At 40.4% G+C, this 23,711-nt stretch overlaps 1 protein-coding gene and 1 pseudogene across 1 annotated transcript; both read right to left on the bottom strand.

Annotated features, from left to right (window-relative positions):
* Window positions 1-12,990: 12,990 nt before the first annotated feature.
* LOC122484316 lies at window positions 12,991-14,558 on the bottom strand (annotated as a pseudogene).
* Window positions 14,559-14,925: 367 nt separating this feature from the next.
* LOC122482713 (olfactory receptor 4A47-like) lies at window positions 14,926-15,873 on the bottom strand. The gene has a single exon (XM_043579012.1). It carries the CDS (start codon window positions 15,871-15,873, stop codon window positions 14,947-14,949), a length of 927 nt encoding a protein of 308 aa, XP_043434947.1. The 3' UTR covers window positions 14,926-14,946.
* Between the last annotated feature and the right edge of the window lie 7,838 nt (window positions 15,874-23,711).

Below are 23,711 nucleotides of genomic sequence, written 5' to 3'. Positions count from 1 at the left end.
GATCCACGTATGAGTGAAAACATATGATATCTGTCCTTCTCTGACTAACCTATTTCACTCAGCATAATATGTTCCAGTTCCATCCACGTTGCTGCAAATGGCATCACATATATTCTTTGGAGCAAGGTCTCTTAAAGTTCCTTCCTCTTTGGTTTTTAATAAAAAAGAAGTTTTTGTCCCCGCCCCCCCTTTTTTAAATTTAAATTTTAGTTAACATACAGTGCAATATTGGTTTCAGGAGTAGAAATCAGTGATTCATCACTTGCATACAACATGCAGTGTTCATCATAACAAGTGCCCTCCTTAGTCCCCTCACCCATGTAAGCCATCTCCCACCTGCCTCCCTTTGTCAACCCATAGTTTTTTTTCCCCTCTATCATTAACAGTCTCTTGTGATTTGTTTCCCTCTCTTCTCTTATCTCTCCCCCCTTCCCATATGGTCATCTGTTTGGTTTCTTAAATTTCACATATAAGTGAAATCCTACGGTATTTGTCTTTCTCACAATGACTTATGTCGCTTAGCGTAATACATTCTAGTTCCATCCACATCATTTGAATGGCAAGATTTCATTTGTTTTGATGGCTGAGTAATACTCCATCATATACCGCATCTTTATCCATTCATCAGTCAATGGACATTTAGACTCTCTCCATAGTTTGGTTATTGTTGGTAATGCTGCTATAACATTGGATATAATATTGTTGATAATGCTGCTATAACCCCAATGCTTGTACCCCTTTGAATCTGTATTTTGTATCCTGTGGGTAGATACCTAATAGTATATTAGGTTACTTGGTCATAATGTAGTTTTATTTTTGCTTTCTTGAAGAACCTCCACACTTTTCTCCAGGGTGAGCGCACCAGTTTGCATTCCCACCAACAGTATAAGAGGATTCTCCTTTCTCCACATCCTTGTCAACACCTGGCGTTTCTTGTGTTGTTAATTTTAGCCATTCTGACAGGTGTGAGGTGATATCTCATCATGGTTTTGATTTGTATTTCTTTGATGATGAGTGATGTTAAGCATCTGTTCATGCATCTGCTAGCCATCTAGAAGTCTTCGTTAGAGAAATATCTATTCATGTCTTCTGCTCATTTCTTAACTGGGTTATTTGTTGGGTGTTGAGTTTGAGAACTGCTTTATAGATTTTGGATACCAACCCTTTATCAGGTATGTCATTTGCAAATATCTTCTCCCATTCTGTAGGTTTCCTTTAGTTTTGTTGTTTCCTTCACTGTGCAGATGTATATATTGATACAGTCTCAGTAGTTCATGTTTATTTTTGTTTTCTTGCCTTCGATGACGTGTCTAGTAACAAGCTATTGTGGCCAAAGTCAAACAGGATGTTGCCTTGTTCTCCTCTAAGATTTTGATGGTTTTCTGTCTCACAGTTAGGTCTTTCATCCATTTCAAATTTAGTTTTGTGTATGATGTAAGAAAGTGGCCTAATTTCATTCTTCTGTATATCACTGTCCAGTTTTCCCAACACCATTTGTTGAAGAGACTGTCTTTTTTCCATTGGATATTCTTTGCTGCTTTGTCAAAGACTAGTTGACCATATAGTTGTGGGTCCATTTCTCCATTTTCTTTTTCGTTCCATTGATAATGTTTCTATATCACATTTGTCTTTTTTTTTAAACTGTCTTGATGACTATAGTGTTGTAATATAGCTTGAATTCTGGAATGGTGATGCCTCCAGTTTTGTTTCTCTTTTTCATGATTGCTTTGGCTACTTGGGGTCTTTTGTGATTCCATACAAATTTTAGGATTGTTTGTTATAGCTCTTTGAAAAATGCTGGTGTTACTGATAGGGATTGCATTAAATGTGTATATTTCTTTGGGTAGTATATTTTAACAATGCTTGTTCTTCCCATCCATAACCATGGAATGCTTTTCCATTTCTTTGTGTCCTCTTCAATGTCTTTCATCAATGTTCTACAGTTTTCAGAATATAGATCTTTCTATTTATTAATGGTTATTTATTTGGTAGAGAGAGAGAGAGAGAGAGAGAGAGAGAGAGGGAGAGAGAGAGAGAGAGAGAGAGAGGGAGAGAGAGAGAGAGAGAAAGTACAAACACTGGCGAGGGGCAGAGAGGGAGAATCCCAAGCAGGGTCCATGTTATCAGTGCAGAACCCAACAGGGTTCTTGATTCCACAAACTGTTTGATGATGATCTAAGCCCAAATCAAGAGTCAGAGCAGTTGAGCCACCCAGGTGCCGCCAGAGTAGAGATCTTTCACTTCATTACTTAGGTTTATTAGTAGGTATCATATTGTTTTTGGTACCCTTGTAAATGGGATTGATTCCTTCACTTCCTTTTCTGCTGCTTCCTTATTGGTGTATAGAGGTGCAACAGATTTCTGCATGTTGATTTTATATCCTGTGACTTTGATGAATTCATGTATTAGTTCTAGCAATTTTTTGGCGCAGTCTTTTGGGTTTTCTACATAGAAAAGCTGTGTAGAAAATAGTGTCATCTGCATGTTGTCTGCAAATAATGAAATTTTGACTTCTTCCTTGCTGATCGGATACCTTTTGTTGTTGTCCTTGCTGCTGCTGCTGCTGCTGCTTCTATTGCTGCTGCTGTTGTCTGATTGCTGAGGCTAAGACTTCCAGTACTATGTTAAATACCAATGTTGAGAGTGGATATTTTTGTCTTATTCGTGACCATGGGGGAAAGGCTCTCAGTTTTTCCCCATTGAGGATGATATTAGCTGTGGGTCTTTCGTATGTGGCCTTTATGATGTTAAGATATGTCCCATCGATCCCTACTTTGTTGAGAACTTCTATCAAGAATGGATGCCATATTTTGTCACATACTTTTTCTGCATCTATTGACAGGATCATATGGTTCCTATCCTTTCTTTTATTAATATGGTGGATCACACTGATTTGTGTTGTAGTCCAGGAATAAATCCCACTTGATTGTGGTGAGTGATAGATAATTCCTTTAATGTACTGTTGTATTCAATTTGCTAATACCTTGTTGAGAATTTTTGTATCCATGTTCACCAGGGATATTGGCTTGTCATTCTCCTTTTTAGTAGGGTCTTTGTCTGATTTTGGAATCAAAGTAATGCTGGCCTTGTAAAATGAATTTGGAAGTTTTCCTTCTATTTATGTTTTGGAAAAGTTTGAGAAGAATAGGTATTAACTCTTTTTAAATGTCTGGTAGAATTTTGCTGGCACAAAAAGCCCCGGACTTTTTTTGTTGGGAGATTTTTGATTGCTGATTCCATTTCTTTGCTGGTTAGGGTTTTGTTCAAATTTTCTATTTCTTCCTGTTTCAGTTTTGGTAGTTTATGAGTTTCTGAATTTGTCCGTTTCTTCCAGATTGCCCAGTTTTTTGGCATAGTTTTCTTTCCCAATTGTTTGTATTTCTGCGATCTTGGTTGTGATCCCTCCTTGTTCATTCATGATTTTATCTCCTTGGGACCTTTTTCTTTTATTTCTGAGAAGTCTGGCTAGGGGTTTACCAATTTTGTTGACTCTTTCTAGGAACCAGTTCTTAGTTTTGTTGATGTGTGATACTGTTTTGTTTGTTTTTGTTATATCCTATTTTCATTGATCTGTTCTACTGGGGGGGGGGTGTTAGTATATCATTTATTTCTGCTCTAATCTTTATTATTTCCCTACCTCTGCTGGCCTTGGGCTTTATTTGCTGTTCCTTTTCTGTCTCTTTCAGGTGTAAGGTTAGGTTGTGTTTTTGAGATCTTTCTTGCATCTTGAGGTAGGCCTGTATAGCTATATACTGCCCTCCTATGACCATGTTCACTGCATCCTAACAGTTTTGGACTATCATGTTTCATTTTCATTTTCATTTTCTTACATGTATTTACTTCTTTAATTTCCTGGTTAACCCATTCATTGTTTAGTAGAATGTCTTTAACCTTCATGTATTTGAGGTCTTTCCAACTTTGTCTTTTGGTTGACTTCAAGTTTCATTTCATTGTGGTCTGAAAATATGCATGGTATGATCTCAATTATTTGTACTTGTTGAGGCCTGATTCGTGAACCAGTATGTGATCTATTCTGGAGAATGTTCCATTTGCACTTGAAAAAAAAATGTGTATTCTACTGCTTTAGGATGAAATGTTCTAAATATATCTGTTAAGTCCATGTGGTCACTCAAAGCCATTGTTTCCTTGATTTTCTGCTTAATCTGTCCATTGTTATCAGTGGGGTGTTCAAGTCCCTACTCTTACTGTTTTATTATCAATTAGTTTCTTTATATATGTTCTTAAATTTTTTTATATATTTATCTTCTTCCATGTGGGTGCATAAATGTTTACAATTGTTAGATCTTATTGTCAGACAGTTCCTTTTATCTTGAAAAAGTGCCCTTCTTCATTTATTGTTACAATCTTTGACTTAAAATCTAGTTTGTCTGGGGGCACCTGGGTGGCTCAGTCGGTTAAGCGTCCGACTTCGGCTCAGGTCATGATTTCACGGTCCGTGGGTTCGAGTCCCGCATCGGGCTCTGTGCTGACAGCTCAGAGCCTGGAGCCTGTTTCGGATTCTGTGTCTCCCTCTCTCTCTGACCCTCCCCTGTTCATGCTCTGTCTCTCTCTGTCTCAAAAATAAATAAACATTAAAAAAAATTTTTTTTTAAATCTAGTTTGTCTGATATAAGTAAGGCTGCTCTGGCTTTCTTTTGATGTACATTAGCATAATAAATTGTTCTCCAACTCCTCACTTTCAATCTGCAAGTGTGTTTAGGTCTAAAATGCACCTTTGTAGGCAGCATGTAGATGGTTTTTTATCCATTCTTATACCCTATATCTTTTGATTGGAACATTTAGTCCATTTACATTTAGAGTGATTTTTGATAGATATGAACTTAGTGCCATTGTATTACCTGTAAAGTTAGTGTTTCTGGAGATTTTCTCTGTTCCTTCTAGTCTTTGTTCCTATTGATCTTTCTCTCCCACTCAAAGGGTCCCCTTTAATATTTCTGCAGGACTGGTTTAGTGGTCACAAAATCCTTTAGTTTTTGTTTGGGAAACTCTTTAGCTCTCTATTCTGAATGAGAGTGTTGCTAGATAAAGTATTCTTGGCTCTATATGTTTCCCATTCAGCATGTTGAATATATCATGCCACTCATTTCTGTCCTGCCAAGTTTCTGTAGAGAGATTTGCTGCTAACCTTATTTATCTTCCTTTGTAGGTTAGGGACTTTTTAGCCTTGCTGCTTTCAGAATTGTTTCCTTATCTTTGTATTTTGCAAATTTTACTACAATATGTCTTGGTATTGGCCTGTTTTTGTTGATCTTGAAGGGAGTTTTCTGTGCCTCCTGGATTTGAATGTCTGTTTCCTTCCCCAGATTAGATAAGTTTTCAGCTATACTTTGCTCAAAAAAACCTTCTGTACCTTTTTCTTCTCTTCTTTGGAGACTACTATGACACAAACATTATTATGATTTATGGAGTCACTGAGTTTCCTAAGTCTACACTGATGATCCAATGTTTTTCCTCCCCTTTCTTTTCAGCTTCATTATTTTCCATAATTCTATCTTCTATATCACTAATTCATTCCTCTGCTTCTTCCATCCTCGTCATCATTGCCTCCAGCTAGTTTCGCATCTCAGTTATAGCATTTTTTTACTATCAGCCTGACTAATTTTAAGACTTCTAGCTCTGTGGTAATGGTCTCCCTGGTGTCTTCTATGCTTTCCTCAAGCCCAGCTAGTAACCTTATGATTGTTGTTTTAAATTCTGGATCAGGCATATATTATATCTGTTTTAATTAGATCCCTGTCCATGACCTCCTCTTGTTCTTTCTGTCAGGATGGAGTCCTCCATTTTGGCATTTTGTTTATGTCTCTGTCTTCTGTGTGCTAGGAAAGCCTGTTCTGTTTTCTGCTCCTGAGGATAATGGCTATATTAAGAATAGGTCATATACTGTCCAGAGCCCAGGACTTCAGGAAGTGTTTCTGGCATACGCTGTGTGCATTCTACTGTTGTGTTTTGGCTGCTCTTTCCCTCAGGCTAGTCCTCTGAAGACTTTCTTCTTGCCTGCAGTGGCATATGTTTGGATGTATCCACTGTGTGGTGAGTTTTAACAAGGTTTGTTTTGGTCTGCTTGTTAAAAGAGGCTAGATCCTATTTCCCCTAGAACTGAAGCTTTGCAGCACTCTGTGGTCTGTAAACTTGGTGCATGCAGGAGGTTTGGGTTGGTCTTCTCAGGGAAGGGCCTGCTACTGCTCTGACTCTCAGGCACACTTTTCCTAGTTCAGAAGCACCTGCAGGACACAGGTTTCGAGACTTGGTGTAGGCGGCTTAAGCCTCCACTGTGGGTACTGTGCTGTTCACTGAAGTCTCTCTATGCTGAGGGAGAGGGGAGTTCCTACCCCTTGCTGTACAGGAAGCCCTAACAGATGAGCAAACAATCTCTTCTTGTTTGTCCCAGGCTTCCCTCAGATGCCTGCCTTCCCCCTATGTCTGAGCTATCTACCCAGCCTGTTGTGCAGTGCTCCTCTGGAAGAGGATCACGCCAGGCTGGGGCTGGTGACACTTTGTCCCAGAAGGGCAGTTGCACCAAATATGCAGGAGGTGGACTTTATGGTAAAGCTCAGAAAAAAAAACTAGCATCCAGGTTAGCTTCCCTCAGTAGGCATCTCTGTTTGTAGGCCAATGAACAGGGCAGCTCAGTGGTGCCCACTGGCTCTTTTGTCCCAGGAGAGGCAGTGCCACCTCTCCCAAATACACTCCAATAAGGGGAACTATCTCTCCCAATGTGACCCAGGGGATCCTCATACCATGCTGTCCACTCCTGGGCCTCTGTCCTCCTTACCCATTGGAGCACCTATATGCCCACCCAGCTCCACCCTAGTGGAGCGATAGCACAGACTTCTAAAACATTGAGCTCCACTGCTTGTAAAAACTTCTGATAAACAGTCCCTCTCATTTTCCCCAACAGTGGTTTTGGGGAAGTGTTTTCCTTGTGAAATGCCCTGCACGCCATTCTGTCTCTCATTCTCTCCCTCCCTCTCTCTCTCTCCCCTCTCTTCCTGATCAGGGCTCCCTCCACCCTGTAGCACTGGCCATTCTTTTCTACCTCAAATCACATCTCCACTCTTCCTACCTTCCTCAATGTGGCCTCTTGACTCCCTCTATTTGCACAGTTTGTCCTCTCAGGCCTCACATTGATTTCCTGGGTGTTCAGAACGATTTGATATTTATCTACCTGTGTTTGAGGGACAAGGCAAGTGTAGGATCCTCCTCCTACTCTACCATCTTAACTCCCTGAGAGGTTTATTTTTTAATCATGAAAAGATATTGAATGTCTGTGCTACCAATGAACAAGCCAGAGAGGATGAAGAAAACAATTCCATTTACAACAGCACCAAACGAACAAAATACTTAGGATAAACTTAAACAAGGAGGAGAAAGTCTTCTTCACTGAAAAACAACAAAGTGTTGCTGAACAATCTACTAAAAAACACAAATAAAAGGGAAGACATTCCTGAAATCATGTAATTCATGTTATTAAGATGTCAATGCTGCCTTGAGCACCTGGGTGGCTCAGTCAGTTCAGTGTCCAACTCTTGGTTTCAGCTCAAGTCATAAGCTCATGCTTTATGGGATCAAACCTCACATCAGGGCTGTCGATGCAGAGCCTGCTTGGTATTCTTTCTCTCCCTCTCTTTCTGCCACTCCCCTGATTCTCTCTTTTTCTCAAAATAAATAAACATTAAAAAAAAAACATGTCAATGCTACCTAAAGTGATCTACAGATTCAATGCAATCCCTATCAAAATCCAAAAAAAAAAAAAAATGTTTGCTGCTGAAATAGATAAATCCATCCTAAGATTCTGGTGGAAACTCAATGTACTCCAAGCAGCCAAAACAATCTTGGGAAACAAGCAAACAAACAGTTGGAGGACTTCCTGGTTCTAAAAGTTACTATATAGCTACATAATCAAATAAAAACTGTGTGATATTAGCATAAAGATGGACATAACAATGGCACACAATACAGAACCTAGAAATAAACCTTTGCATACATGTTCAAATGATTGTCAACAGGTAACATTCATGAGGAAAAGGCAGGTAGTTCAAAAAATGTTGCTGTGAAACTGGATATCCACACAAAGGGATGAAACTGAATCCTTAACATACAGCATGTACAAAAATTAACTCAAAATGGATCAAATACCTCAACTATCACTAGAACTACTAAACTCTTAGAAGAAAACACAAAAGAAATGTTCACAACCTTGGGTTTGACAATGATTTTTTGGGTATGACCCCAAAACCACAGGTAAGAAAAGGAAAAACTAAATAAATTATTTTATCAAATTTAAGAACTTTTGTACACCAAAGGACACTATCAACAGAGAAAAGGCATGCAACAAATGAAAGAAAATATTTGCAAACGATATATTTAATAAGGTAGTAATGTCAAGAATACATAAAGAAACTCTACATCTCAAACACACACACACACACACACACACACACACACACACAAAACACTAACCTGATTAAAAATGAGCAAAGGACTTCAATAGACATTTCTCCAAAGAAAATGCATGTGTGCCCTATAAGCGAATGAAAAGATATTCAATATACTAATCATTTTCCCTAGGAAATGCACTTAAAAACCATAGTGCAATACCATTTCACATCTAACAAGAGAGCTATTACCACAAAATGTAATGATAACAACACGTGTAAGAAAGTGGAGACATGGGAACAACCGTGCGTTCTGGTGGGAATGTAAACCGATGTAGCTGCTATATAAAAGGTTATGGTAGTTCCTAAAAAATTAAGCAAAAAATAATCCATAATTCGACTTTGTCAAAGTCATGGAAATCACAGTCTCAGAAAGATATTTCTATAACCATATTCATGGAAGTATAATTCACAGTAACCAGAAACAAATAACCAAGGTGTCTACTGACAGGTAAAAGTACGAATAGAAGGAAGTATATGCACCCAACAGATTATTCACTCTTAAAAATGAAGGAAATTCTGACACATGCTAAAACATACATCAACTACCTCAACATACATCAACATACATTTCACTAAGTGAAATAAGACTATCACAAAGAGACAAATATTATATGATCCCACAAAGGAAGGGTACTTAAAGTAGCCAAACTCATACAGGACAAAAATAAAATGGTATTTGCCTAATGCCCAGAGAGAGGGAATGGGGAATTCAAGTTTAATGAGTGGAATTTGCATTTGGGAACATGAAAAAGCTTTGGAGATGAATAGTGCTGGTATTAGCATAACAAACATGAATTCACTTAATTAACCATCATGACAATGTGAATTAACTCAATGTCACTGAACTATGCACTTACAAATGGCTAAAACTGCAAGTTCTGTTATTTGTATTTTACTACAGTTAAAAACTAAATGTAAAGGGGCACCTGGGTGGCTCAGTCAGTTAAGTGTCTGACTTCAGCTCAGGTCATGATCTCGCAGCTCGTTGAGTTCAAGCCCCGCGTCGGAATCTGTGCTGACAGCTCAGAGCCTGGAGCCTGCTTCAGATTCTGTCTCCCTCTCTCTCTGCCTCTCTGCTGCTCACTTTCTCTCTCTCCTTCAAAATAAATAAACATCTAAAAAATTTTTAAAAAACTAAATGTAAAAACTAAGTTGACTTCATTAAAAGGTGCATGATGTCAACACAAAGTACAGCACAATAGCAAGAATACATGCAGAACTCATTGGCTTTACATACACTTCTTTAGAAAGTCTGTATGTCACTCAACAACAAAGCTAATACATTTAAATCTCCAGAGCTCTGTCCTGATAATCTGCATTTTGTAAGAACTCTAATTCTGACAGTACATTGAACTTCCACAATCCATTGGACAATTCATAAATCTAAATAGGATATTTTTACAGTGACAAATAATTTCCTGCCTGGACCTTTCCTCACAGTACCTATATAACAAAATAAACATACTTGGGACAAATAGTGCTCATGTGCCTCTGCACCACAGAAATTATCTTCTTTTCCCTTTTCCATTTAAAAGACAAATTTATTTTATTAAGGTAGGGATATCCCTCAAAGTTACTTTTTTCCCCCAGAACTTCCTCATGGCATTTTTTTACCTCCAGATTCCTGAGTGCTCAGGTTTAAGAAGTTAACAATGGAGTTACCGTAGTATACAACATAGCCACAACTTGATCAGTGGAGAAGGTGGTGACTGGTTACAAATATATACACATGCAGACACAATACTAAGAACACCACAGTGGTGTGAGAGACACAGTTGGACACAGCTTTGTGTCTCCCCTCAAAGATATAGGTCCTCAGAGAATAGTAGAAGATGACCACCTATGAGACCATCAAGAAGAAAATGTTAAGAGGTCGATGAACCCACTGTCGACAGCAACAAAGAGACCAAGGGTACATTTGGGTCCATGCAGACAACTTTCAAAAACGGGTTTACATCACACACAAATGGTCTATGACATTGGGGCCACACACACACAGCCACACTGTGAAGAGGACCTGAATGGCTGCTGGGACAAAGTCGCTAGCACATGCCACCTGAAAGAGGAAGCCATAACCCTGTCACTCTTCATGATGTCATGGTACTGGGGTTTGCAGATGGCCATATGGATGCTCAGCAAAGACTTAAGTCATGTACTTCCTCAGAGAGATGGTTTTCTTACAGCAAAAGTGCCAGGCAGCATTTTATGGGTCATGGAGGAAGAACAGCAGACTTCTAGAAGGGATAAGTCACACAGGTAGAAAACAGAAGCAGTACCCAAGGGCAGGAGAGATGACCTGTTAAATGTCAAGGCCTGCTCGGGGATAACAGTTCTCAGCACTCAGAGTCTTAAGTGCAATCCAAGTGTATATGGGACTTTAGCACATGATAGTATTTCAAGTCAATGGCAAAAAGGAAATGACATAACTATTTTTAAAACCCTGAAATTTACAAAACCAATTAAATCCATACCTCTTTAATGACCACATCTAAATAAATTCAAGAAGGAGCAAAAACCTTAATGTAAGATATACAGCCTCAAAAATACTTAATTAAGTGCCAAAAATTTGTTGGAGAATATTTTGATATGATCGAAGTAAGGAAAGTCTTTTTAAGATATTAAAATTAAAAATAAGTATTAAATGAATAAAAACATTTCTTACAGCCAAAGGCATCCTACATAGTATACAAGTGTCGAAACCATATCACAAGTCAGAAAAATAACAATTACGTAAACAACAGTAAGAGAGAGCATTTCCTCAGTGTACACACTAACATCAGTATGGAGAAGATCAGCGATTATAAGAAATAGATAAAAGACATTAAGAGGATTCATAGAAAAAGAGAGAAATCATATTAAGCAAAGGGAAAGATAGTCAAACTCAATGATATGAGAATGACTGCAATGTATTCAGGTTGCCTTATGCCATGAATACTTACCAGGGACTGGTTGTTGAGAAGTGGACAGAAGAATGCTCATAGCCTGGGAGCAGCAGGCTGTTTGTACCCTCTCAAGGATGACAGCTGGGCAATAACTATGAATGTTGACAATTAACTATATGACCATTGATTCAAAGATGTATACTAACAATTCCTCTCATACAACCTCATACCTGCATAGATTTACCAAAAAATAACTATTATAAAATTCTCTGGGGGCAACTGAGTGGCTCAGTTGGTTAAGCGTCTGACTTCGGCTCAGGTCATGATCTCACAGGTCATGGGTTTGAGTCCCGCACCGGGCTCTCTGCTGACAGTTCAGAGCCTGAAGCCTGCTTCGGATTCTGTGTCTCTCTCTCTGACCCTCCTCTGCTCATGCTTTCTGTCTCTCTCTCAAAATAAATAAACAAAAAAATAATGTCTATGTCTGTGTCATAGACAAAGGTTGGTAATGACATGAACAGGAATGAATACGTTTATTTTCATATATACTTATAAGTGAGTAATATGGAGTACAAGAAAAACAAAGGGATTTATATGGACTGGTGTGGAACATCTTCAAGATGTTGCATATGATTTGATTTCACTTACGTGTAGAATTTAATCAACAAAACAAACACAAAAAACAAAAACAGACTCATAAATACAGAGAAAAAACTGGTGATTGCCAGAGCTGAGAAGGGTGGAGGGATAGGCACAATGGGTGAAGGGGATAAAAGGTACAAAGAGGCCATAATAAAATAAATAACTCACAAGAATGAACAGTACAGCGTAGGAAGTACAGTCAATAATACTGTCGTAGCACCGTAGGGTAAGAGATGAAAGTTACACTTTTACATGGGCATTTCATAACATCCACTTTTCTTCCACTGTGTCCCAGGCTTCTTTTTTTTTTTTTTTAATTTTTTTCAACGTTTATTTATTTTTGGGACAGAGAGAGACAGAGCATGAACGGGGGAAGGGCAGAGAGAGAGGGAGACACAGAATCGGAAACAGGCTCCAGGCTCCGAGCCATCAGCCCAGAGCCTGACACGGGGCTCGAACTCCCGGACCGCGAGATCGTGACCTGACTGAAGTCGGACGCTTAACCGACTGCGCCACCCAGGCGCCCCAGTGTCCCAGGCTTCTTTAAGAACAAAGTGATGAGTGATGTGGGGATTAAAAACAAGAGTATCCTGGGGCGCCTGGGTGGCGCAGTCGGTTAAGCGTCCGACTTCAGCCAGGTCACGATCTCGCGGTCCGTGAGTTCGAGCCCCGCGTCGGGCTTTGAGCTGATGGCTCGGAGCCTGGAGCCTGTTTCCGATTCTGTGTCTCCCTCTCTCTCTGCCCCTCCCCCATTCATGCTCTGTCTCTCTCTGTCCCAAAAATAAATAAAACGTTGAAAAAAAAAAAAAAAAAACAAAAAAAAAAACAAAAAAACAAGAGTATCCTTGAACTTCCCCTTCACTCCAGCTAGTCTCCCCCAACTCCCTGCCTCCACACCCTTTGTGTTCCCAAATCTGTTCTTTGTGAAGAACTTTATCCCAAGGCTCTGGCTCTCTTTCCATAGCTCTCCCCCTTCCTCTGCTCCCCATTCCTGGGAAGGGCCAGCATCAGTTTGAATGCATGGGAGAGCCCAGAGTGGTGACAGACCCCAGGGAAAGGCTTCACCTTCAGGGAAAGAGACCAGGGAGTACAGTGTAGTGAATGAAGTACCAAAATGGGGTACCTGGAGTACCAAAGCCTGGAGTACCAAAATGGGGTCCTGGTGCCAGAAGAAAGGATACTGGTGCCCCTGAGAAGGGGACCCAGCAGCCTCAGCGGTCTCTCGTTGGAAACAGTCACTGCTTGATCTGTTGCCTTTCTGGCCATGGTTGCAGAACCACACGGGGACCACATCCTGCTGTAGCCCGAGCTGCTGGGCCCTGTGGCCGCTGTGCTGCTGGCTGGGTTTCCAGAACTGCAGGAACGTGTCCTCCAGGCTGCCTCTCACTCTCTCCTGCTCTCTGGGGCATGCGCAGGGTCCCTGCTTTGCAAGTCTGCTGTAGATTTCCTGGTTGTCAGCTTCCTCCACCCAATTCTGCAGCAGCGCCACGGCGTATACACATTCTGGAAACTGAGCGGCAGAGCCTAGAAATGGCAGAGGGTCTTTTGCGGCCTGAGTATATCCCAGAGTGATCCTCTTCCGCTTCAGGAGCTTGGCGAACTGTTCCAGGTCTTTCCTCCTGGAATTCCTCGGGGTTTTGCTCCCGCTTTTCCTGGTCAGGCTTCAGGGCCCCAGGCGGGGTAGCGCACTGCTCTGGAAAGACGCCCTCAGAGTTGGCTCTCCACCTGGGCTCCCTGCTTGTGACCGGCTCCAAGGGAGGTCTCCAAGCTGCCTTGGGGCACCAGCCATACACCTACTTGAGGTCCACAGTACTCCATCCTCCAATAGAACTCACACAGTAGGAGGTACCGGGGCATCCCCCACACCCTAGCGCCCGGCCCCGACACCTGGCCCAATTCCTGACCCATCAGGAGGGCCTTGGAAGCTCAGTCAAGATCCCAGGGTCAATCCAGCGGGTCTGTGGCCCATCATCTCCACACCACCCCTACCGTGTGGGTGCAACAATGCCAAGTGAAAGCCAGGCGCCCTGCCATGGGAAAGAGAGGCGTCCCAAGCCTGGGGGCCTGCAAAAATGAGGGCTCTCCAAGGGAATGCTCAACACCTCCCTTCCTCCCCAAATCCACCCACTGGCATACTGTACCTAATTCTTGAATCATAATGTTATATGCCTGAAACTAGTGTAATATTCTATGTCAACTATACTTCAATTACAACACTAAAAATAAATCAATAAAACTATTACAAACTTAAAAGTTTATTTATAAAAAGAAATTCTACAGTAAAGGAAATATTTACATACACAGAGAAAAACTCACATATAAACATTTAAATACACGTGCATTTGTAAAGATTATTACCTAATGAGTCTAAAGAAACTGCCTCTGGGGAAAAGGATTGGAAACTATTCGAGAGATAAATAGGAAATTTATTCTACACTTTATCTCATTTTGTAAGGTTTTCATTACTACTATTTACTACCTATTACACTTCAATTTTTCTTATGTAAACTAAAAGTATTAACCAATATTTTATATAAGGCAACCAAAAATTAATAAAGAAAAGTCTATACGGCATTAATGTTTTAAACAATATAAAAAGAATGAAGTTAACTAACAGAGTCTTACTAAAAATAATACTGTCTCAGACAAAAATGTTTTTAAATTTTTTTAATTAAGAATTAGTGTAATCATATAAATAATCCCTCACTATTCATTACCTATTATTGATTCTTTACTAGAAAGGCATTACACATTTCTAAGTGAAGAGATCTACAAGATTTTATGGACCTTACATTCTAGCAACAAGGGAAACTGTTATTATAGCACAAAAATCCAGTTCTTTCTTTAATTATAATTAACTTAAGTTCTTTGAAAAAAGGGAAATCAGAATCATTTTAAGACTTCTGCATTCTTCAAAAATGGGGTCCAATGAAAAATAAGTCTCTTCATAGTGGGTTATATACTTATCTACTAAGAGATATATTTCTCTTCCAGAGCTTCCTCATAGCATTTGTCATCTCAGAATTTCTCAGAGTGTAGATCAGGGGGTTCAGCATGGGGGTTATGACTGTATAGAACACACTCAATGATTTGTCAATAGGGAAGGTCTTAGCAGGTCTCACGTACATGAAAATACAGGGCACAAAGAAGAAGACCACCACAGTGATGTGGGAACCACAGGTCTGGAGGGCTTTCCGCCTCCCTTCCGGACTAAGGTTCTTTAGAGAGTGCAAGATGACACCATAAGAGATGAGCAAGAGCACAAACACAATTGTGCAGATCAGTCCTCCGTTGGCCACCACTAATAGGCCAATAACATGGGTGTCAGTACAGACCAGTTTCAGTAAGGGGTACATGTCACACAAAAAATGATCAATGACATTGGGACCACAGAATGGGAGTCTATAAATAGTGCTAACTTGAATGGCTGAATGCAGAAAACCTCCAACCCAGGACCCTACCAGGAGCACAACACACACCCACTGTCTCATGATAACCAAATAATGCAAGGGCTTACAGATGGCCACATAGCGGTCATAGGCCATCACCAGCAGAAGAAAGACCTCTGATCCACCAAAAAAGTGCTCTGTAAACAGCTGGGTCATACAAGATTGAAAGGATATGGTGTTTTTCCCAAACAACAAGTCTGAAATCAATCTAGGGGAAATAGTAGAGGAATAAATGACATCCATAAACGATAAGCTAGCAAGAAAAAAGTACATAGGTGAGTCCAGGGTCCTACTGACAGTTATAGTCATGACAATGAGCAAATTGCCCACCATGGTCAAAATATAGAAGTGTAAGAACATAACCAAAAGGACCTTCTGTCCCTTTGGATCCTGTGTGAGACCCAAGAGGACAAAGTAAGTGACATTGCTCCTTGTTTCCATCTAGTCTGCATAGGAGCTGACTTCTCATATTAGAAGCAGGTGATCTACAAAACAAGGGGGGGAAACTTTTAAATGCATTAGAAGATCAATCTTTTATTCATTCAAACAATTAAAAGAATGTGGAAATAGTTGTTTGTGTCACATGCTTCACCAATGTTGTGATTTCCAAGTTGAATAAGCTATGGTTTCCTATACTCAGTGATATCATACATAATAATCACCAAGGTAATAAGTGCCATTATAAAAATAGCTGAATAGGGGTGTCTGGGTGGCTCAGTTGGCTAAGTGTCCAACTTCAGCTCAGGTCATGTTCTCACGGTTTGTGGGTTTTAGCCCTGCACTGGGCCCTGTGCTGATGGCTCAGAGCCGGGATCCTGCTTCAGATTCTGTCTCTCCCTCTCTCTCTCTGCCCTTCCCCTGTTTTCTCTCTCTCTCTCTCTCCCTCTCTCTCTCTCTCTCAAAAATAAACATACATTTAAAAATTAAAGAAATAAAAATAAAAATGGCTGCACAATGGGAAGATCCTGGAGTAAAAATTTATCAACCAAACAGGAATCATAGAAGGCTTCCCAGAGGAAGCAATACTTTAGCTGAGTTTTAAAGGAAAAGTGGGAGAACAACAAAAACAAGCCAAGGGAATTCCATGAAAAGGCACACAGTTTATAAAGTCCCAAAAGTGAAATACTTGAGACCCATTTAAGGTAACTGACATATTCAAAATGAGTAGTTCAAATTAGGAATGGAAGGTCACTCCCCTGGGTTGTTTCTTCCTTCACTGAGACCTCTTTCTTAGCATTTTTGCTTGGATATGCCTCCTTTTCCTGACCAATAAATGAGGAAACACTTCAGTGTTGTGTCTCTCCCTTAATTTTTAAACTTCATGTATGTAACATCTGCAAATTTGGACAGCTCCAAGTTAATATCAGTTCAGTGCTTATGAAACTAAATTTTTAATTTTCAGCAATAAATATAGGCGTACCCCACCTCATTAAATAGTACCACCTTCCGTGTCATTGCTCAGACAAGAAATATCACAATTCTTTTTATTGCTCTCATATCACATACTGATACCTTTAACAAGTCTTATGAAGCCCTTTAAAACATATCGCATTATGGGCACCTGAGAGGCTCAGTCAGTTGAGCATTGTGACTCTTGATTTTGGCTCAGGTCATGATCCCAGGATCACGATATCAAGCCACCAGTTGGGCTCAGCACTGAGCATGGGGTCTGATAGAGATTCCCTCTCTCTCCCTCTGCCCCTCTCCTCCACTTATGCTCTCTCGCTAAAACCAAAACACAAAATGTGTGTGTGTACACACACACACACACACACACACACATATCACAAATAAGATCATTTCCTTCCCCCCACCCCCACTCCCCACAACTTCTACCCTACTACATTAACCTCCTGCCAGGTCCTTCCCCTTTCATTCTGGCCTCCATCAATTTATTCTCCTCACTCAGACCAAATGATCTTTTTAAATCTGAATCTGATCTATCACTCCACTGCTCACAACACCTACAGTGGATTCTAATCACATAGTCACAACTTAATGAATCACAGTTCATTTTACAGTAACAGGAACTATAATCTCCATTTCATAGGTGAAAAGACTAAGGCTCAGGTCATCTAATAATTTTCTCAGGGTCACCCATTTTTAAGTGATAAAACTAGAATTAGAATCAAAGTTTGCTTGCACTCAAAGTGTTCTCACTTTTTCTTATTAAAGATAGTCACACAATCGCAAGGCTGGTTTCCACTATTTACTATTAGTCTTACCTTGGGAAGGCAAGTCTGCAATCTGAAGGAACACCCTTTACTCATTCACAGCAACCTGGATTTCATCTGTCATCCAATCTGACAAGAGAAAGCAAAAAAGCTGCATTATTACTTGAGGACATATTTTATTTCATTTGACTGTCTATCCATTTTCTCCATGGAGTTCCTGAATATTCAGAAGGTTGATTTTATTTGCACTGCAGATCGTTTCCTGGGAATTCCCAGGGCCATATAGAAAAGCAAAAATTTATCACATTAGGATAATTTATTAAAAAGACAAGAAATTCCTATCCTTACATAAGAAAAATAGCTACCAGTCATTTCCCAGGCAGATTTTTCTCCAGTAACTTCTTTCCCTCTGATTTCTAAACAGAAAAATACCATTCAAAGGCTTAGGTATCCTCATTCTATACTGTTGCTTTGGTCACATTAGCTGACTTGATATTTTAAGAGGCATTCTTGTGCTTCTCTGTAGGCAATTCTTTAAGCCTAACAAAAACCTTCTTTAAAAATGTGTATCAATTTAAGAGTATAGTATCTTCTTCCCAGTAGGGCAAAGATCACTGGACATTTTATCCTTTCTAACCGCATTCTTCATTAAGTCCTAGAGTTGGGAAGTGTCCAAGACTGATTCTTGCTTAATTAAATTCACTGGGAATTTTTGCAAAAACTTTCAAAAATATCTATATAAAGATCCTATTTTGTGAAATCAGATAATTAGGAAGATGTAACAGTAACAAAAAAAATAGCTTTAGAACCATTGTAAAACTACTGCCAGTCAAAAATAAAATTTCAGCCCATTTTGTTTTAGGGAAGATTAATTTATCATGTATTTCCCCACTTGCCATAGCAAGTTTTTCTTTCCTTGTATTTAATATTCAATTTATTCTACCTTGAACTGTGGTAGATATTGTAGATATTTATTCACAGATTTAGACAGAAAAACTATTTATCCAATTATTATTTTCCTTAATTTGGGGCTCCTGGTTACTTCCAGAAACCATGCTATGAGAGTGGACACAGCAATTAATGAAATAGGGGGGCAAATTATGCAACAGGTCCTTCCTGCATGGACCTTCTATTCTCATAACAGAATCAGGCAGTACGTAATAGGACAATTTAGGAAACTAATTACAGTCTTCATCAGTGCTAATAAGACAGCAAACAGGGTACTCAGGGAGAATTCTACTATGGAGAAGGTGACCAGGGAAGGTCTTTCTTCAAAGATGATGCTTACTGAGATCCACAGGACAGAAGGCAGCTACCATTGGAAACACCTACAGGTAGTAAAATTAAGTAAACATTAATTATAAGCAATTTGTTCTCACTTCATTGATGGCATGACCTATGTATAGCAAATGGTAAAAACTTCACACAGATTTTTATGCCAGGCCCTTTGAAAAGGAATGGTAAGTGTGGGCACTCTCATCAACTTCCTGATTGTAGTGGGAAAGCTTTCAAACTTCACTGTTGAGTGTCCTGTTAGCTATGGATCTGTCACATATGGCCTTTATTATGTTGAGGTACATGCCTTCTATACCCAATTTGTTGCGAGGTTACTTGTATCATGAAAATACATTGAAATTCTATCCTACCAAAGAACAACTCAGAGAGGAAATACAATTCCTTTTACAACAGCATCAAAAAGAATATTTAAGAATAAACTTACATAAGGAGGCAAAAACTTTTGTACACTTAAAAACTATAAAATGCTGAAGAGAAAGAAAGATGGAGGCATAGGAGGATGCTGGGCTCACCTCGTCCTGCTGATCGCTTAGATTCCACCCACATCAGCCTAAATAACCCAGAAAATGGCCAGAAGACTACCAGAATGGACTCTCCAGAGCCAAGCGTAGACAAGAGGGCCATGGAAGAGGGTAGGAAGGGTGGAGAGCGGTGCGTCCTTCATGGACTGGCAGAGGGGAGCCAGAGCAGTGGAGGGGCAGCCCGCTGGGCAAGGCAGAGCCCCCAAGTCTGGCTTGCAAAAGCATTGGGGCCAGGCTGCATGAGTTCTGACAGCCAGCGGGACTTAACATCGGGAATGTTAAAAGTCAACAGCTCTGCTCAGAAAGTGGGAGGGCAAGAGGACACCAGGAGGGAGAGTTGTTGAGCCCCGGAAGACAGAGCTCAGCTCGGCGGGGAACAAAGGCAGTGGCCAGCACCAGCTCCCTCTCCCATCCCCCAGTCAAAATCCCAAAGGGAACCAGTTCCCATCATGGAACTTACTTGCACCGTGCAAATGCCCAATGCTGTGCTTCTATGGATCCATCCCTCCGATGGGTCTGCCTCCCTCCCAGTGCTGTAGGGCCCCTCCCACAGGGAACCACCAATCACAAAGCGAGCTGAGCCGACCTCTCCCACCCCTTTGCACCTTGCGGATCCACCCCAGCTAATATGCCCTTGGTCAGATCCCATCACAGCAGCACCACAAGCCTGGCAGTGTGCAAGTAACCCAGACAGGGGCCACACCACTCCACAGTGAGTCCTGCCCCTGGGAGAGGGGAAGATAAGGTACCCACCAGTCTGACTGTGGCCCCAGCGGTGGGCTGGGGGCAGATATCGGGTATGACTGCAGCCCCGCCCACCAACGCACAGGACAGCACAGGAAAAGAGCCCTGCAGTTCCCCGCCACTCCAGGGACTATCCAAAATGACGAAATGGAGGAATTCTCCTCAAAAGAAACTCCAGGAAGTAACGATAGCTAACGAATTGATCAAAAACGATTTAAGCAATATAGCAGAAAATGAATATAAAATAATAGTCATAAAATTAATCGCTGAACTTGAAAAAAGTATAGAGGACAGCAGAGAATCTATTGCTACAGAGATCAAGTGACTAAGAAATAGTCATGAGGAGCTAAAAAAATGTTGTAAATCAGGTGCAAAATAAAATGGAGGTGACCACAGCTCGGAGTGAAGAGGCAGAGGAGAGAATAGGTGAATTAGAAGACAAAATTATGGAAAAAGAGGAATCTGAGAAAAACAGTGATAATAAAGTTGAGGAGTATGAGGGGAGAATTAGAGAACTAAGTGATGCAATCAAATGGAAAAATATCCATATAATAGGAATTCCAGAAGAGGAAGAGAGAGAGAAAAGGGCTGAAGGTGTACTTGAACAAATCAGAGCTGAGAACTTCCCTGATCTGGGGAAGGAAAAGGCATTGAACTCCAAGAGGCACAGAGAACTCCCTTCAAACATAACTTGAATCAATCTTCTGCACGACATATCATAGTGAAACTGGCAAAATACAAGGATAAAGAGAAAATTCTGAAGATAAACAGGCTCTAACTTATAAAGGGAGACCCATAAGACTAGTGGTAGACCTATCTACTGAAACTTGGCAGGCCAGAAAACAATGGCAGGAAATCTTCAATGTGATGAACAGAAAAAATATGCAGCTGAGAATCCTTTATCCAGCAAGTCTGTCATTCAGAATAGAAGGAGAGATAAAGGTTTTCCCAAACAGACAAAAACTGAAGGAATTCCTCACCACTAAACCAGCCCTACAAGAGATCCTAAGGGGGACTCTGTGAGTGAAATGTTGCAAGGACTACAAAGTACCAGAGACATCACTACAGGCATGAAACCTACAGACATCACAATGACTCTAAACCCACATCTTTCAATAATAACACTGAATGTAAATGGACTAAATGCTCCAACCAAAAGACATAAGGTATCAGAATGGATAAAAAAACAAGACCCATCTATTTGCTGTCTACAAGAGACTCATTTTAGACCTGAGGACACCTTCAGATGGAAAGTGAGGGGATGGAGAACTATCTATCATGCTACTGGAAGTCAAAAGAAAGCTGGAGTAGCCATACTTACATCAGGCAAACTAGACATTAAATTAAAGGTTGTAACAAGAGATGAAGAAGGGCATTATATAATAATCACAGGGTCTATCAATCAGGAAGAGCTAACAATTATAAATGTCTATGCGCCAAATACGGGAGCCCCCAAATATATAAAACAATTAATCACAAACATAAGCAACCTTATTGATGAGAATGTGGTAGTTGCGGGGGACTTTAATACTCCACTTACAACAATGGATAGATCATCTAGACACAGGATCAGTAAAGAAACCAGGGCCCTGAATGATACATTGGATCAGATGGACTTGACAGATATATTTAGAACTCTGCATCCCAAAGCAACAGACTATACTTTCTTCTCAAGTGCACATGGAACATTCTCCAAATAGATCACATACTGGGTCACAAAGCAGCCCTTCATAAGGATAAAAGAACTGAGATCATACCATGCACACTTTCAGACCACAATGCTATGAAACTTGAAATCAACCACGGGAAAAAGTCTGGAAAACCTCCAAAAGCATGGAGATTAAAGAACACCCTACTAAAGAATGAGTGGGTCAACCAGGCAATTAGAGAAGAAATTTAAAAATATACAGAAACAAATGAAAATGAAAATACAACAATCCAAATGCTTTGGGATGCAGCGAAGGCAGTCCTGAGAGGAAAATACATTGCAATCCAGGCCTATCTCAAGAAACAAGAAAAATCCCAAATACAAAATCTAACAGCACACCTAAAGGAACTAGAAGCAGAACATCAAAGGCACCCCAAACCCAGCAGAAGAAGAGAAATAATAATGATCAGAGCAGAAATAAACAATATAGAATCTAAAAACTACTGTAGAGCAGATCAGTGAAACCAAGAGTTGGTTTTTTGAAAAAATAAACAAAATTGATAAACCTCTAGCCAGGCTTCTCAAAAAGAAAAAGGAGATGACCCAAATAGATAAAATCATGAATGAAAATGGAATTATTATAACCAATCCCTCAGAAATACAAGCAATTATCAGGAAATATTATGAAAAATTATATGCCAACAAACTGGACAACCTGGAAGAAATGGACAAAGTCCCAACCACCCACACAAAACAGGAAGAAATAGAAAACGTGAACAGACCCATAACCAGTGAAGAAATTGAATCAGTTATCAAAAATCTCCCAACAAATAAGAGTCCAGGACCAGATGGCTTCCCTGGGGAATTCTACCAGACATTTAAAGCAGAGATAATAACGATCCTTCTCAAGCTGTTCCAAAAAACAGGGAAGGAAAACTTCCAGACTCATTCTATGAATCCAGCATTACTTTGATTCCCAAACCAGACAGAGACCCAGCAAAAAAAGAGAACTACAGGCCAATATCGAGTTATATCCTCTCTCCCCCTACAAAAGTGGCTCCCTGCCCACCGCAGGCTTTTCTCTCCCCAAGTTCACTTCTCCACACCAGGTGCCTGCTGAATTCTGTGGTTCAGGTTGTGCAGAATGTTGTGTTAATCCACAAATCAGTTTTCTAGGTGTGTAGGATGGTTTAGTGTTGGTCTGGCTGTATTTCATGGACGCGAGACACAAAAAAAACTTCCATGCTGTTCCGCCATCTTGGATCCTCCGATCATGATTGCTGTTTCCACATGTCTTCCCCAAGTTGTTTGCCTGTTTTCCCTCCAGGAGTTGGGCCTTTATGCCAGCCAAGTCTGTCAATGTTTTTTTTTTGTTTTTTTTTTGTTTTTTTTTTTTTCAACGTTTATTTTTGGGACAGAGAGAGACAGAGCATGAACGGGGGAGGGTCAGAGAGAGAGGGAGACACAGAATCGGAAACAGGCTCCAGGCTCTGAGCCATCAGCCCAGAGCCTGACGCGGGGCTCGAACTCACGGACCGCTAGATCGTGACCTGGCTGAAGTCGGACGCTTAACCGACTGCGCCACCCAGGCGCCCCCAATGTTTAAAACTCCAAACTATAATTCCAGCTGATTGGAAGGACTTGGCACTTTGAATATGTCATACCATGACTTCTGGCCTGCAAAGGTTCTGCTAAAAAAAATCATAGTGCTTGTTGGAGGAGGTCATTAAGAGGACAGGACTATTGGTTGACCTGTGAGCTACAATTGGACATTTAGAGACTCCTCACCATTTTTGTCTTTGGAAAGTACATTCTACACCAATACTATGGTGGGAGCTAGTTCAAGGGCCATAGCCTTGGAGAATAAAGTGTATTTGAGGTCATCTGGATGGTGTG

Source organism: Prionailurus bengalensis, chromosome D1, assembly GCF_016509475.1.
Source record: "Prionailurus bengalensis isolate Pbe53 chromosome D1, Fcat_Pben_1.1_paternal_pri, whole genome shotgun sequence".
NCBI lineage: Eukaryota > Metazoa > Chordata > Mammalia > Carnivora > Felidae > Prionailurus > Prionailurus bengalensis.
The sequence above is the reverse complement of the archived record's forward strand: the minus strand, read 5'-3'. Positions and strand labels throughout refer to the sequence as shown.

Excerpts from the sequence above, each read along its gene's own strand:
- LOC122482713 (XM_043579012.1), bottom strand. The coding sequence starts at position 15,873 with ATGGAAACAAGGAGCAATGTCACTTACTTTGTCCTCTTGGGTCTCACA.